The sequence below is a fragment of the Piliocolobus tephrosceles genome, chromosome 3 (genome assembly GCF_002776525.5).
Source record: "Piliocolobus tephrosceles isolate RC106 chromosome 3, ASM277652v3, whole genome shotgun sequence".
Classification (NCBI taxonomy): domain Eukaryota; kingdom Metazoa; phylum Chordata; class Mammalia; order Primates; family Cercopithecidae; genus Piliocolobus; species Piliocolobus tephrosceles.
The window spans coordinates 60,382,003-60,397,688 of record NC_045436.1 but is presented as its reverse complement, the minus strand read 5'-3'; the positions used below and the strand labels follow the sequence as shown (position 1 = coordinate 60,397,688).

The window sequence follows — 15,686 nt, the reverse complement described above, 5'->3', positions numbered from 1 at the left end:
TCACGGGGGTAAATATTCTTCCTAAGTGTGAAGTTAAAATCTGTACTTCTAAAAGGTAAAAATCATAGCAATGCTATAATTTTCTGGTTATATATACTTGTTTTATTTATAGATGGCCTAAGCACCATAAGAGCTAACATAAAATTCAAAAACAAAGTAAAGACAAAGTGAAATTTCGTAGGATGAGGTTTAAGCAAGAAATATAGCTACTTCACAAAATTTGTATCTTTAAGTACAAAGTTCAAAGAATACAGCCGCTCTTAGAAAGGAATTGTATCCAGGCAACATCGGTATTTAACTGCAGACTCTAAATATATTTAAGGAAAGTGAGAGGCTGAAGCGGGCGGATCATGAGGTCAGGAGATAGAGACCATTCTGGCTAACATGGTGAAATCCCATCTCTACTAAAAACACAAAAAAATTAGCCAGGCATGGTGGCAGGTGCCTATAGTCCCAGCTACTCAGAGGCTGAGGCAGGAGAATTGCTTGAACCTGGGAAGTGGAGGCTGCAGTGAGACGAGATCGTGCCACTGCACTCCAGCCTGGGTGACAGAGTGAGACTCCATGGCAAAAAAAAAAAAAAAAAAGAAAGAAAGAAAAAAGAAAAAAGAAAAGAAAAGAAAAACTTACCAGGATAATACTAACAAATAAAGGAATTGCTAGTAGGTGGCATGATGGAAACAGACAGTAATGTTGCATATTTGCAGTTGAGTTTTAGGTAGTTATATTTCCTTTTTCTTTTTACCTTTTCTAGTTCTTCTTCCACTGCTTTTTTTTCCTTAATGACTCGTTCAAGTTGGCCTTGTTTTTCAGCACACTTCTATAAATTCAAGTCATATTGTAAATATATACATTTGGTAACATCTTAAGAAAAGTGGGGAAAAACGGAGAAGTAAAATAATTTGTTCATAATGGGAATATCATAGTTATCAACACAAGTTTAAGGTTATATTGATTAAAGACAAAACTCAATGTTTGAAGAGCAACCTAACCCACGATTTCAGAAATTGCCTCCAGCAGTAGGATGCCAAGGAGTTCTAATTAAACAGACTAGGTGGGAGACAGAGGTTGGGGGATTCCAGGGAGAAAAAAATATGAATGGAACTCCTTTCTCGTACTATAGATTTTCTTTTTACACACTCTTATCAAATATTTTGAAAAGGGAACTAAGAACCAGATAGTGGCACAAAACCCTCAGAGATACCTATGGCCTAAAAGATATACGGGTGTATAAACTCTAAAAAAGTTAATTGTTTTCTTTACAAAAATTATAGCAAACAGAAATACTAACAATATTTTATTAGCATGAACATAAAGTATTTCTCCTCAAAAGATTTTACTCAGTATTTAGCAAGCATATCAATTAGATAATAAAATTTAATTTGCTACTGCACCTAAAACAAAAAAGTCATAATAATTATTAGTTCTTCACAATTATTTGTATTTATACATTTATTTTGGAGAATGGGTAATGGGTATGGCTTTTTTCTCTCTCTCTCTCTTTTTTTTCCAATTGTGAATCATGCTTTGGAGGAACCCACTTTGCTAACAGTGCATTACTTACTAATGATGTCCAATTATTTTATAGAAGAAGTGTATTTCAATATGTTTTTAAATTTTAAAGTAAGCTTCGTGACCCAAAATTAATCACCATTGATTATAATTAAGATCTTTAACCCTATGTTACAAATCAGTTGACAAATTTAAATTTAATGTCTTTTATTAAGATAGAACCCTGAGTGTATACAAAATGCAACATTAGTACTCCATATATTCATATAGGAAGTTGCTTATCTAGGAGAGGGTAGCTTCAGTGCTAAATTTGGGATTTTACCTACATTTGTAACCCCTCCCATGTGATTTTGAATATATGTTAATAACAAAGTCTGGCTCACACTTCTGGGGCTGGTAAGTGGTATATAAAGAAATGCATGTGTAAGTAGGCTTCATATCCCTCTCCACCCAATCCACCATTTTTATGACAAATGATGATGGCCTAAAGAATATTTGGTTAACCTGGGGGTAAAAACAGTAAAATGAGACAGCAAAATTTAAACCTTTAGAGAGAATTATCATACTAATTCTATTAGAAATGCACTATAATACTAAAGCAAACATTACAAATTACTATTACAAAGTTTTTAGAGATATTAGCATATCACCACTGACATGCCTACGTTTGGGGGAAAATATGACAAAATAATAGGTATTTTTTCAGGTACTCATGGAGTATTTCCAAAATAATACTCTATAAAAGAAGTCTCAAAACATATTAAGAACCAATCATATAGACCATGATCTGTGCTGCCGACCTAACCAAATGAGAAATCAACAACAACAGACAGTGTAAATCCTCATGTATTTAGAAACTAAAAAAAAAAGACTTCCAAAAAATTCATGCATCAAAGAAAAGACTATAATGAACATTTTATTTTACTCCTGTAAGTTTGAACATTTTATAATTAATTTTTTTATTTGACATAGATTAATAGCAATCTGCTACATGGCACAATAAAACCTTGAATATTCTTAAGATAAACTACACCTTACCACAGAAAACAAAGGCTGTTAGGTACATGCTGGTCTTCAAAGGGAGATATGTAGCTTGAAATACAATGGTTCTGGCTTTTTCTTAATCTATTAAATAATCTGCACACTCATCTAAAATACAAGTTTTTCTCCTTCCTGTGAGCATACCTTAATTTTGGGTTAGCAAAAGTATGCTTAACTACCTTCCTGGACTTCATAGTGTAAATAATAGTATAGATGGATAGCATATTAATACTAATACTATTAGTATAGATAGTAAAACTGTTAAAAGTAGAAAACAATAGCAAGCATCAGGTTATTATGCTTCAAACTGCAGCTTAGATTTTTTGAGAAAATCTGTCTTAAAGTAGCCAAATGTTTTCCTTTGAACATATTTTTAACATACTTAATACTTCAAACTTTTCAATTACACAGTATAGTTCTCCCCATAGAATCAACATGACTATCAGATGTTTTAGAAAAATCACTTAGCTATGAAGTAGAATTGTTTTATTATAAGAAACACTTTTTGCAATAAGCTGAATTGTCATTCTTTTTACTCTAAAGTGAGTTTAATATAGCTCTGGTTGTTACATAGCTAACAATGATTTGAAAAATCCCTAGAAGTCTTAGTCAGTCCTTGTTCCCTTGAGAACACAGAAAGAATGAATGTTCATGCCCTTGAAGAGTCTACCATCCATTAAATGATCTTGGACTGGGGTAGTATCCTTCTACTCCTCCTTTTCCACAAAGATATTAATCTCTTGATAGCTAATCAGCCCATGAAAGAGAACAAGTGAAATAACTGAGTGATAGAAAAGGAAGCAAAACTGTGCAACAACAAAAAACTACACATGACTAACTGGCCACATTGCATCCCACCAATTTTACTTGATGTTTCTACATTATTAAAATAAGTGACATTAAACAAATACAAAATAAATGTTCCTTGTTTTATTACATTTGGGACCCAATATACGATGATTAAGATCCCATCATGTACTCTCCAAAGTTTGTAGAATGGCAAAAGAAAATGTGGTTCCTCTTTCAGAGTGTTTAAATATATAATTCAGTTGATAAACATTTAAAAATAAACTCTGCAAAACACTGTACTAGGCAAGCAATAGGGAAAATAAAGGAAGGCGTAAGACTCCACTATGTTGAGATGCTTACAATCTAATTCCAGAGATAAGATTTTCATGGAGAGAGACAGAGTGTGTATGATCAATATACACCTAATGCACGATATTTATTACAAGATATGATTCACTGATAAATTTTGTAATAGAGATAAAAAGTGATACAGGGAGTCAGAAAAGATGAGAGTTTGTGAAGTTATAAACATTTTCTCAATTCTTGAAGATTGTTGTACTTTTATTCTCCTGTAAGCAAGGTTATTAAATTTCATTACATCAAACTTCAAGTTAAACTTCTATTTCCAATCCCACCTCTAACTACACCTCTAATCTTTTCCTCTCCCATCTTGGCTTACTCATTCCTCAGTGCTCATTTCTTTCAGGAAGCTTTCTGTCTTTCTTCCTTACCACTGTTATATAAACTTTCTCTTTCTCCTTGGTTTCCCAGAAAAACTCATCATATCATAGGAGCTAGAGCTAGCAATAGCATCCTGTGCATTCTCTGTCAAAGACAGGTAGTTACAGTAAAATGTGATAAATGCCATCTATCTTTCCTGCTAGAATATAAGCCACAAGACTGCTGCAAACATATCTATCTGGATTTTCACTTTTTTCCTAGCACCTAGTCACGGCTTGGTTCAATAAGCACCCTTTGAATGAATGAATCCCCAATATGAGCAATATTTGGAAGAAAATATCAATATAGTCAAACATACCATTTGAAGGGCTGAAAGTTCTTCTATTAATCGAGAAATTTGTATACTGCATTGTTTTTTTGTGTTTGCAACCTGTAAATTAAGACATTTACTCATTATTTGGGTCTAGAATAAAAATGATTAATATCTGATAAAAACACGTACGATAATAATTTTGATAAAAATAAAATTGTAACTTTTAGGGCATAAAAGACAAATAAGCACACAATATATTAAGGAGCAAAGAATTTGCCATGAAAGTGGAAGAAGAGTGAATAGAATGGTATATCCAAAAGGACTGTGGTTGTCAGACACTTTCATCATAGGATGCTTTTGATTCATAAACAGAAGAATTTTTTTAATAATACCCATCACACCCCAGTATTAAATTACTTTTACTTCTGAAGATAAATTAAGATTTAATAATATTTAATAAATAACATTTAATAAAATTTAATTAACATTTAAATATCTTCAGAAAGAACACTATTAATGTGCACAGAGTATTTTGAAGAATTAGTCACATCTCATCAGGATTTCTCTATGACAATAAATTTTTCTAATAACTATTCATGCTTTTTAAAAGGACTCTGAAGAATACTGATGCCAATGGTAAATCATCAGTAAACTTTTATGATCTAAAGGTCTTTGAAAATTTTGTAGTATCTTGTAAGATGGACTATTTTGAAAATATGATGTAAACTTTGTTTAGAACATTTACAATACTGCCATGTACTTTATATGGTTAATTAATATGAGTTATCTTTCTGAAGGCCTGCCAATCATACTATTTCTGGGTCTTTTTTTTTTAGCTCTTTTTTTTTTTTTTTTGAGACGGAGATCCCGCTCTGTCACCCAGGCTGGAGTGCAGTGGCGCGATATCGGCTCACTGCAAGCACCGCCTTCCAGGTTCACCCTATTCTCCTGCCTCAGCCTCCAGCTGGGACTACCGGCGCCCGCCACCATGCTCAGCTAATTTTTTGTATTTTTAGTAGAGACGGCGTTTCATCGTGTTAGCCAGGATGGTCTCGATCTCCTGACCCTGTGATCTGCCTGCCTCAGCCTCCCAAAGTGCTGGGATTACAGGCATGAGTCACCACGCCCGGCCTATTTTAGCTCTTTTCAAGGTTATAATTTGATGTAGACTTTTCCTATGAATAATTATATTAAGAATCAATGTATTCTGTTTATGGATCAGTAACAATAACAGAATTTATAGAGGATTAATGTGTGTTAGGTACTATTCAGAGTGCTTTACATGTAGTATCTCATTTATTCTCACAAAAATCCAATGAGGTTATTATTTCCATTATAGATGAGGAAAACTGACGCAGAGAAATTAAGTCATAAATGTTCCTATAATATAAAAATTTTGGTTCTTACAAGCCCTGTCATGTCTGTCTCTCTCTTGCATAATTTCTTTTTAAAATGTGTTCTTTTTAGTATCTAGAAATGATACAGCTAACTTGAGGGCTTATGACAACAGGAGGGTACATATTTTGAAATACATTTATAGTAATCCTGGCAAATACAGATGAATCAAACTATTCATGCCTTTTAAAAGGACTGTGTAGAACTATTGACACTGATGGCATATCATACATAAACTTCTGTGCTCCAAAAGTCATATGGAATTTTCCAGAGTTAGTATCTAATGAAACAAAATGTAAACTTTCGTCATGTGAGGAAATACACATTTCAGTGAGGTAGTTTACTGTGATTGGGGTTTTGAAGTCTGTAGAGGGACTAACACCCTTCTCTCATCCTATCCTCATTTTATATAAGCATTCCCCTCTATAATTTTATGAATAGTAAGGACATTTATAAACCAAATAGTAAGATAAACTATTAAGAAATACGAAAATCCAATAATGGCACTAGCTATGATTTAAAATCAAAAGTAAACAATGTATTTTTTTTTTGCAAATTTTATTTATTTGAGAGATATCTAAGAAATAAAGTATTTTCATATTTTAAAGAAATAAGCCACTGTCATATTTTTGTTCAATTTTATAGACAGAACAGAAATATGTGACAATTTATTCATTGTATTTACTTTAGTCAATAGGAAGAGATACATATAAAGTTATTCTCAATTCAACAGGTTAATTCTACATATTTGAAGGACACGCCGTGAATAATTTGGGATTAAATGAAATTCACAGAACAATGCCAAAAATAGTGGCTATCTCTGGGTATTAAACTTGTAATTTTAATTTTCTTTTATACATATTTTTCATTTGTACATATTTTCTCATACATATTTTAAATTTCTTTTTACAATGAGCATATGTCACTTTTAATAATAATTTTAAAAGTCTACTTAAAAAAATCAACTGGGCAACAGTGTGGAACTCAGAGGGGGCAAAGACCCAGCAAAATGCGTGGCACACAGGAAGTGCTCAATAAATACTTCCTGAGTGAACAGTTGTAATGGCAGGGAAAGGCTGGCTATAGGAAATCAACAGGAACACCTAAGGAAGAAACAATCAGGGACTGACTACAACAGTAAGTTCAGTTTCAGACATGTTGAGCTTCAGATGCCTGGAAGGATTACATATTTGAATAGGGAAATAATTGGATTTTAGGAAGCATCTGTATTTTCCATTTGCAAAACATTTGGAATGAATGGGATCACAGTGCTTGTGAAAAATCCTACTTAGATTTAATGCTTCATGCAAAAGACGAACTTCATCAACCTCAAAATCAATGTGCATTTATTTTAGGATAAGAAAATACAATTAGAGGAATGCTCACACCATGAATACTTTAATAAAATATTTTTATCATTAAAAGTATAAAGTTTATTAATATTTATTTAAAAAATATGTCATCAAGAATATTTTAGGCTATAGTCCAATGTTACAGTACTCTCAACTTCACGAATAGGAAGGACAGAGCTCCTGCAGAAAAGATATAGAAGATTAGAAATTAAAAAGCGCACGGTTTACTTTGGACTCTGCCTTAAATTAAAAATTTTATCTTGGGAAATTATCTAATTTCGGTCATATAAAGACAAAGTAATAGATTTTTTTTCTTTACACCATGATTCTGTAAAAGTAATAGATTTCTAAGAAATACTTCTGCAGGAAGAAATATTATACAGTGGCTTTGTGGAAATAAAAATTCTACCACCTAGTTGCTTGGGAGAAAGCAAACATTTTAACTTTATTTTTTTCTAAACTGATGAAGTTTTAAAAACCAGTTTAAAGCTACAGTTCACCTAGGAGAGAAATAATATTGCCCACAAAAAATACAGATAAGGAAAGAAAAGGAACATCTTTATTTTATCAAGTGGAGGGCTATTCAGTATATCCCACTATCCTACTGGAGATAATTTTAAAGGAAAGGAGCCTTTACTCAGTTCCTTTAGTTAGTTTTTAAGCACTTATGCTAATAATTTCAATACAGTCTGTATAACTCTGTAGGCAAGTATTTTAATTTTAATTTACAAATATTTAGGTGGAATTTAGTCTTTAGTTGTGACTTAAATTCTGAATTTTAAATATAATTAAAAATCCTTACTTCCTTCTTGGTTCTTTTGGTAGCATCTTGTACAAACTGAGAAAGTCTCTCTTTCATTTTCTTTATGTCTTCTTCTTTTTGCTTCTCCTCAAGTAGAGCCTTCAGAAAACAATCATTTCATGTTATAGATCACATCATTATTAGTAAAGATAGCAATAGGTAAAAACCTATCCACTAGTCACTTTCTATAAACACCTTATTTAAAACTTCTGGGACATCTCTACTTGAATATCATGTTGAAATCATGAATGATATTTATTTTCCCTAACCTTCTCACCTGCCCTTGTCCTAATTAAAGACACTTTCTCTATGGTATTTCTTTCAGCCAATGTTTCTAACACGCTTCTAATCTCTACAGCCAGAAATCTTAAAACCATTTTTGAATTTTCCATTTTTTTGAATCCCTATATAAAGTAAATCATCATCTCTAGGTATTGTATCCTTATAAGAATCTCTTGAATTTCTCTCTCTTTCCATTATTTAGTATTATTCAAATTATGTCACTCATTAACTCATAACTTGATCATTGCAGACACCACTTGTTTTGTCTCTTTGATGTGTTTCTATCATTCCAATCATTTCCATCTCCCACCAAATAAATATTGCCATAATCCTAGCTCTGCTGTCAGTCACACTCCATTTCCTTGCTTCTCTGTGAAGCAAAACTCTGTAACATGTTCATCTCCAAGACTTTTTCTTTCAATCTCTTTTATACTTCCTTGAATCAGGCTTTCACCATCATGATCTCCATATTGATTATCTATAAGTAAATTTTCAGTACTTCTTTAGCAGCAGCACTTGAGATATTTACTTTCTTCTCCTTGTTGTACTTTCTGCATGTGATTTTCAGCACATCACACACAGTACTGGTTTTCCTCCTATCTCACTGATCATTCCTCTTCAGTCTACATTGCTGATTCTTCCTCATCTCCTGAATCTCTTAATACTGGACTACCCAAGGTTCAGTTCTTGCCCCCCTCTCTATATGTCCTTCTTTTAGTGGTCTAATCAAATTTCATGGTTTTAAATATCATTTATATGCAGACAATTCCCATATTTATATCTCTAACACAAACCTTTTTTTCTAGGCTTGGAACTCCTTCAATTAGGCCAAGTTGAATCCATTTTAAATCAACATGTAAGTGGCCCTGTGTTCTGTTCCCACCATCTTCCAAAGGTACCATACACATTTTTACCTGTTTTTTTAAAAATTGTTTTTTAAGATAAATTTCCTCCACCTTAAACAAGTAAGCTAGTGACAAGTAACAGCTGTTCTTACGTAATAACCTTGAGGGGGAGAAGGGGAACTATGCTAGGCTGTACTTCCTGCCTTGCTTGTATGATCGGTTGGGAGAAACCTTTGACTTTGAACAAGCAACTGAAGATGGGAAACCTCTAGCAACTAAGCAATGAGTCAAGGAGCAGTTTAGTATTGTAGCCATAGACAGTCTCTGTGAGGGTCTGTTGACTTAGGATTTGAGTGAGAAAATTTGGGAGGATGGGCAATGAGTGTTCCTACTATTTTCTCTGTCCACTGTGCTCTACACAAGATGTTTGTTTTTAATGGCTTGGTATTAAGAGTGCTCATACAAGTAGGCTTCAGAAGGCAGAGATAAAAATTTTGTCTTGACCTTAATTTTTCTAGTTGATTTAGGTATTCAACACAATTCCCAGGCATATTATGTCTATTGTGTGCCTCTTAACCATTCTAAAAGACAGTATCCAGATCACAGATGAAAATATTAGTTGAAAGGCATGATAAACACCTTAGCATTCCCACAGTTAGGATTTAGATAATTTTTTTATTTATTAGCTTCTCAATATCCACCTTACACTATGTTCTGTTTTACTAGATCTCTTGAAAAATCCTCTGTAAAAAGGGAAATATAAATAAAACAAAGCACTTCCTTTGTACCCCAACATACTTGCTAGCGGAGTATTCTGCATATACTAGGTTTTCAATAAATGTTGGTAAATAAATTAATGATTTAATGAACTCTACATAAGGGAGGCAGCAAAATAAACATTAAACATTTATTTTGTGACTTCAATAAACTAAATATATAATTCATAGGGAAGCAGTATATGACAAGGAACACTGTATTTGATAGCACAGGTATCACAATTGCTAGAGAACTAAAAAAGAACAGTGACATGAAGACTTCGGTAAATAAATCTTTAAAGTCAATTAAGCTTCTGCTTTATTAAAGTAATTGAGTATATGATGAAGGGGAATAGAGACGGATAAGATTAATCAGATTCAACTGAATAAAATATAGGGTATACTGCAGTAAAGCACTGTAACAGTTTTTTTTTTTTTTTTTTTTATTAAAGTATGAGACTACAGGGGATGAAGATTAGTTACACAGGGTTTGGGAAAATAAGAAAAGTGTGATATTTATACATTATTTTAGAAAGGAATTGACATTTTATAATATTATCATATTTGGTTTTACCATCCAAGAATATGGTATGATTACTAATGAAGAGAATAGCAATTTCATTTTCATGCATTTATTCTGCAGCTATTGAATCCCTTACTGTGAGGTCACATGGGAGAATAGTCAAGATTTTATTATATCTAAACATATTTACCAGCTTTCTTACCTGACTTTTTTGAAGGTTAGCTTCTTCTAAGAGTTGTATGCTATTTCTGGCTCTTACAATGGCATCATATAGCTCATTTTCTAATTCATTGCACTTTGCTTGTAGCTCTCTGGTCTGTTTTTCCAGATGTGTATTTTCTGTTCTTAATTGGTTGGCTTCTTGGATTGTCACACATAATCTAGAAATCAATAATTACACTGGGAAAGTTAAACCTTTTTAAAAGGAAGGAGGGAGATTTCCTGAGCATCTACTACTCAGTAGCATAATACTTGTATTATTATGCCAGTAACTTTCACATGTATTAATATTTTCCCATTTGATATTCATTACACTTTTATAAAGTAGGTTTTACTATCTCCATATGTTCATTTTAAAGAACAACAAACATACCCAGAGAGGTCAGGCATTTGATTAAGGTCATAGGGCTAATGAGCAGTGGGGCTGAGACTGAGCCTGGATTTTCTGATCCTAATTATGTTATACTTGTTATGGTATCACACTATATTATATAGTTACGTGACAATGACATAAAGCAAACCCTTAAGAAATGAGTTGTTCTTTACATTTATATGGTCTTTTCTCTTTTCTCCCTTTTCATGCTCTCTACCCAGACAAGCTACGTGAACTTACTAATGTATATGTTAAAATAATTTTCTCAACATTCATATGATTATATACACACACATATATATATATACTCATGCACATATACACATAAATATACACACATATTATACATACAGCTAACCACAGGAGCTTTTCCATTTTTTTATAACAATAAAAATCATAATATATACCCTTTTCTGTACTTGCTTTTCTCATCTAATAATATAGAAATCTCATCAAGTTATAAAGACTCCTTCCTTTCCTAGTCTAATGAATGTAACCTCATTTCACTGTTAATTTGTATTTCTCTATAAGACACTTAAGGCATATTTTCTTCCTTTTGTAAGCCATATGAATTTTGTTCTTTGAATTTCTTCTAATCTTTGCACATTTTTTTTCTGATGGGTTTACTTTGCTCTTCCCTTTATAAGAACCATAAATTATTTTGCTCTTCCCTTTATAAGAACCATAAATTATAAATATTATAAATATTAACCCTTAGTCTGTCCTTTAAGTCTGTCCTTTATGCTGAAAATACCTTTTTTTTCCAAATCTACTTTTTTGTTGTTCTTGCCTATTGACTCTATTTAGGGAATCTTCACTACACTAAAAATTTAACACAGCTAAATTTGACTATTTTTTTCAACTTTTGGCTTTCAGTTTTTATAAAGATGGTCTCCTTCATCCATAGATTGTCAGTGTAATCTCTTAGATTTCCTCCAAAGATTTCCATGACTTTAATTTTTACCCCTATATTTTTAATCCTGACTCATTTGAATTTACTCCTGAATATGATGTAAGAGAAGAGTCCAACTTAAGTTCCAAACTAATGGCCAGTTGTTTGAGTACCATTAGTAACTAATGAATTTAAATACTTCTATTACTATCCCCCAAATATGCAAATATCATATATGCAAATATCATAATTTACTAGTAGATTATGTTTCATTGATCTACTTAGTTTTTACATGCTCGACTCATTTTAATTTGATTACTGATTTGATTACTTTGGCTTTATAACATGTTTGGTAAGACACATTTTATATTTTTCTTTGTTATTTGTTATTTTCAGGCATTTCTTTTTTCTAAATAGTAGAAGAAGCAGGCTTCTCTATTCTCCCCTCCCCACTCCCCTCCACTACCCACATCAAAACCTTCTTCCTGTCAGTCAAGTGGTTTATTTTCTCATGCACTTGGTAATTTTTGATTAAGTTCATATCTGTCTAAACTTAATCTGTGGGAATCCTGAGGGGTCTGTGTTCAAAAGTATTTCACCCAAAGGTTTACTATTGCTTCTTCCATGTACCAGGACTACCTACCAATGTGTTGCCACTTTAGTTTTTGGGGCTGAGGTTTCCAAATGAACAGATAGTATAACATTAAACAACAGTGTCATATGAGGGCAGAGTTATGGTTACACATTCTCAGAGAAGACTACAATGATTATTATGATTTTTTTTTTCCATTTGGCTACATGATGGAAATAGTTTTATTGGTTGGCTATCATTGTTAAGAAGCAGAAATTTTTTTCTATTTTAGCCTTTTAATTAGAGTGTAGCTCCTTCAGGGGTTCCAGCCTACTCAAAGACATTTACCTTCTTGTGACATAATATAGATCCAGCCCTGACGTCCTTGGCAGGCAAGTCATTTATTTATCATTCTTGTTTTAGCTTCCTGTTTTTGTTTTTTTGTTTGTATGCTTGAGAGTTCCCAACTATATAAGTTGAGCATTTAAATGTAATTAAACAGTTCATGCTATAAAGTTTTTATGCTATTAGCATTCTAATATGTAAGTTAAAGAAAGAACTTTGGAAACAAATCATATTGTTATTTATCAAGATGCTTACATCAAGAGGGTTTTTTTCAGAATATTTAGTCTGACATGTTGTGTGAATGGAATAGTCTGCACAATCATTATTAATCATTACTTTGTTCTCCTCCATTTCTAACCTCTGTTACTGAATTGTTGGTCCACTCAAATATCTGGCTCAAATCTTAAGAATAGACATTAATCGTATATTATGTCTGCTGTATCTGGCTTTTGTTCTTCCTTTATGCTGATATTAGACTTTACCTGAGCCAAGAAAACAGGGATGGCTAAGAAGTCCTCCCACCCTTGTCCTCTAAACCTCCTCTATCATTTTGTGTTTCAGAATAGAGCTAACAGCATAAAATAACCCTGCTCTCGCATATTCCAAAATAAGACCCACCTCCATCCTTCCTCATGAGTCCCGTAAGATTCATGCACACCTCGTTTATCCGCCTATATAAAACCTCAGGCCCCTTCCTTTTCTTTGAAACATCCCTCATTAATGAGCATTCTCCCTACTGCAATAGCCTGAATAAAATAATCTCCTGAATTATCTGGTACTTTTGGTCTTTCACAGTACTAAAGACCCACCCAACTAAATCTTGAGGAAAAACAATTGTATCTAAATTCTGTTTTTCAATCACTTTCATATTACTCTTTTCAAGCTCTCAAACATATACATATATCCTATGGTAACTTAGCTTTTAAAATGTCTTCAGTCTAGTCAGTGAATATTTGCTGAAGAAAGGAGAAAAAAAGTGATTTAGATTCCGATTAAGTAATGAATGATGTATAAATCTGGGTGCATTCTTTAGTAAATATGGGTGAAATCTCAAATATCAATTCAGGTAGATAGTGGTAGCCAACTGAGAGTCAATTATATTATTGAATAATTTTCTTTCTCTAACAATTTAAGCATATGAGTAATGGAGGTCAGAAGGTGGTGGGGGTGATTACACAAGTAAGTGATGCCTATCAATCAGACTTCATTCTAAGTTTTTACTTATTTTTTAAAAACCCTATTTTTAATAGTAGTGTCCACTGGTGAATTTTCCCTACTGAGAATAATCCTTTGTATCTGTTTAAATAGGTATAAATGTTGTTTAAGGACTTTTCTCTGTCATCTACAGAGATAATCAGATATCACCAGATACAGGCCACTTCTAGAATTCCAGAACTTAAAACACTGGCTGGTACAACAGTAGGTGCTCAACACACATTGAAAACATGATGCTTCACCTGTGAATATGAAAGTCCCTCTTAGGAGGGAGTCTTAAAGACTTTTCTTCTAACAATGTACGGAAAATCATACCTAGTCATACTGGGGTATATCTCAACTATCTCTTAGACCTTTTTCTACTACTCCTGTTCAATAGGCATAAAAATAGGGGTTTCAAGTACGCTTTGCATGTATCTCCTTTATACTGCCCAAAATTACTGAAAACAAACAAATATACAAGGATCATATTTGTTTTCCTCTACCTGTATTAGTTATTCTAAATATTAGCACACGAAAGGCATAGTTGATGTGGGAGAGGTAGGCATATATTTATTTTCACTTTTATTATAGTCGTGTCAAATGAAAAGATTTTATTAAACAGATAAATTATTCATTTATAGCAAAATAAAATCATCAAAGCACTTGGAAAATGTTATCTTTTCAAGATGACTTTTAGCATCTGGTTAAAAATTACTTCTTAGCTTTAGCAAAAGACAAATATATATTCTCCCTACCTAAAATAAAGTCCACAATCTAATATCAAGTCATGTGGTTCAGCTTGTACAAAGAAAAAAGATTTTAAAAAAAGTACTGCATGGACCGTTCTGATATGCCAGTGTCCTATACTCAACGGTTTGCAACTATGATGGTATTGGCATTTGAAATGTGTGGGGACATTTGGTAGTTACAATGCTAAGAGGTGCGACTAGAATTTCATATTTGGTGCCAGGGATGCTAAACATCCTGTAGTTATTGGCACAGTCTCAAACAACTAAGAATTGTCTCACTCAAAAAGCCAATACTCCTGTTGAAAAACATGACACCAATTGATGATGGCTATCAGGACAGAGACGAGTGATGGGTAAAGGTATCCGAAGGGCCACTGCAAATTAGAACTCCTAAGAATACAAGGGAGAACAGTACTGGGGAGCAGGATACACCAGCACCCTGCCTTCTGGAGGACCAAAAGGATTGATGATCAAGCTTCAGCTTCCAAGATTTTTCTGACATATTACACCCAAGATGCAAAAAGAATCTACATTTAGCTCTTGAAGTTAATCCTTTTTGTAGGATTTATGGTTCATGATTCCTAAAAAATAGCTTTTAAAAATAACATTCCTCTCCTTTCTTTGCCTTCCACTTTAATGGTTTATTTTTACTGTAACTGTATTATTTTAGAAGTACAGAATTATAGAGGGGTTGAGGTAATATCAAATTTCCTCTTAACTATGATTTAAAAATTTTAACTGCTCTTTAGAAGAAAGAAAGATTTTAGGTTACTGAAGGTCAACTATGTTCACACCAAAATCTGCAGGCTGACCTAAGGAGAAATGAAAATAAAGGTGTGCTCTGTGCTCTGCAGTACTGATACAAAAGCATGATATCAAGGGTTTTATTTGTTTCCCAAAAAGTACTGGACTAAATTTGGCACAACTATTCTCATTCAAAGTTAAATTAATGCACTTAGTAAAGGTTCTAAAATCATATTCAACAAATTATCTTTGAATATATATTCAAAGTATAGCAATCTGTTGAATATAATTTTTAATAAATAATGT

The 15,686-nt window shown here is 32.7% G+C and overlaps 1 protein-coding gene across 3 annotated transcripts in view; it reads right to left on the bottom strand.

Annotated features, from left to right (window-relative positions):
• The window catches only part of SCLT1 (sodium channel and clathrin linker 1), a 226,361-nt gene that overhangs the window by 62,538 nt on the left and 148,137 nt on the right, over positions 1–15,686 (bottom strand). For 2 of the 3 annotated variants that reach the window (XM_023217595.3, XM_023217597.3), the window contains exons 12-15: positions 10,493–10,670; positions 7,886–7,984; positions 4,382–4,453; positions 746–820 (exon numbers count right to left, since the gene is read on the bottom strand). In XM_023217595.3, the coding sequence (XP_023073363.2) occupies positions 746–820; positions 4,382–4,453; positions 7,886–7,984; positions 10,493–10,670 (424 nt within the window). The remainder of the gene's footprint in view (positions 1–745; positions 821–4,381; positions 4,454–7,885; positions 7,985–10,492; positions 10,671–15,686) is intronic. The other variant, XM_023217596.3, reaches the window with a different exon arrangement.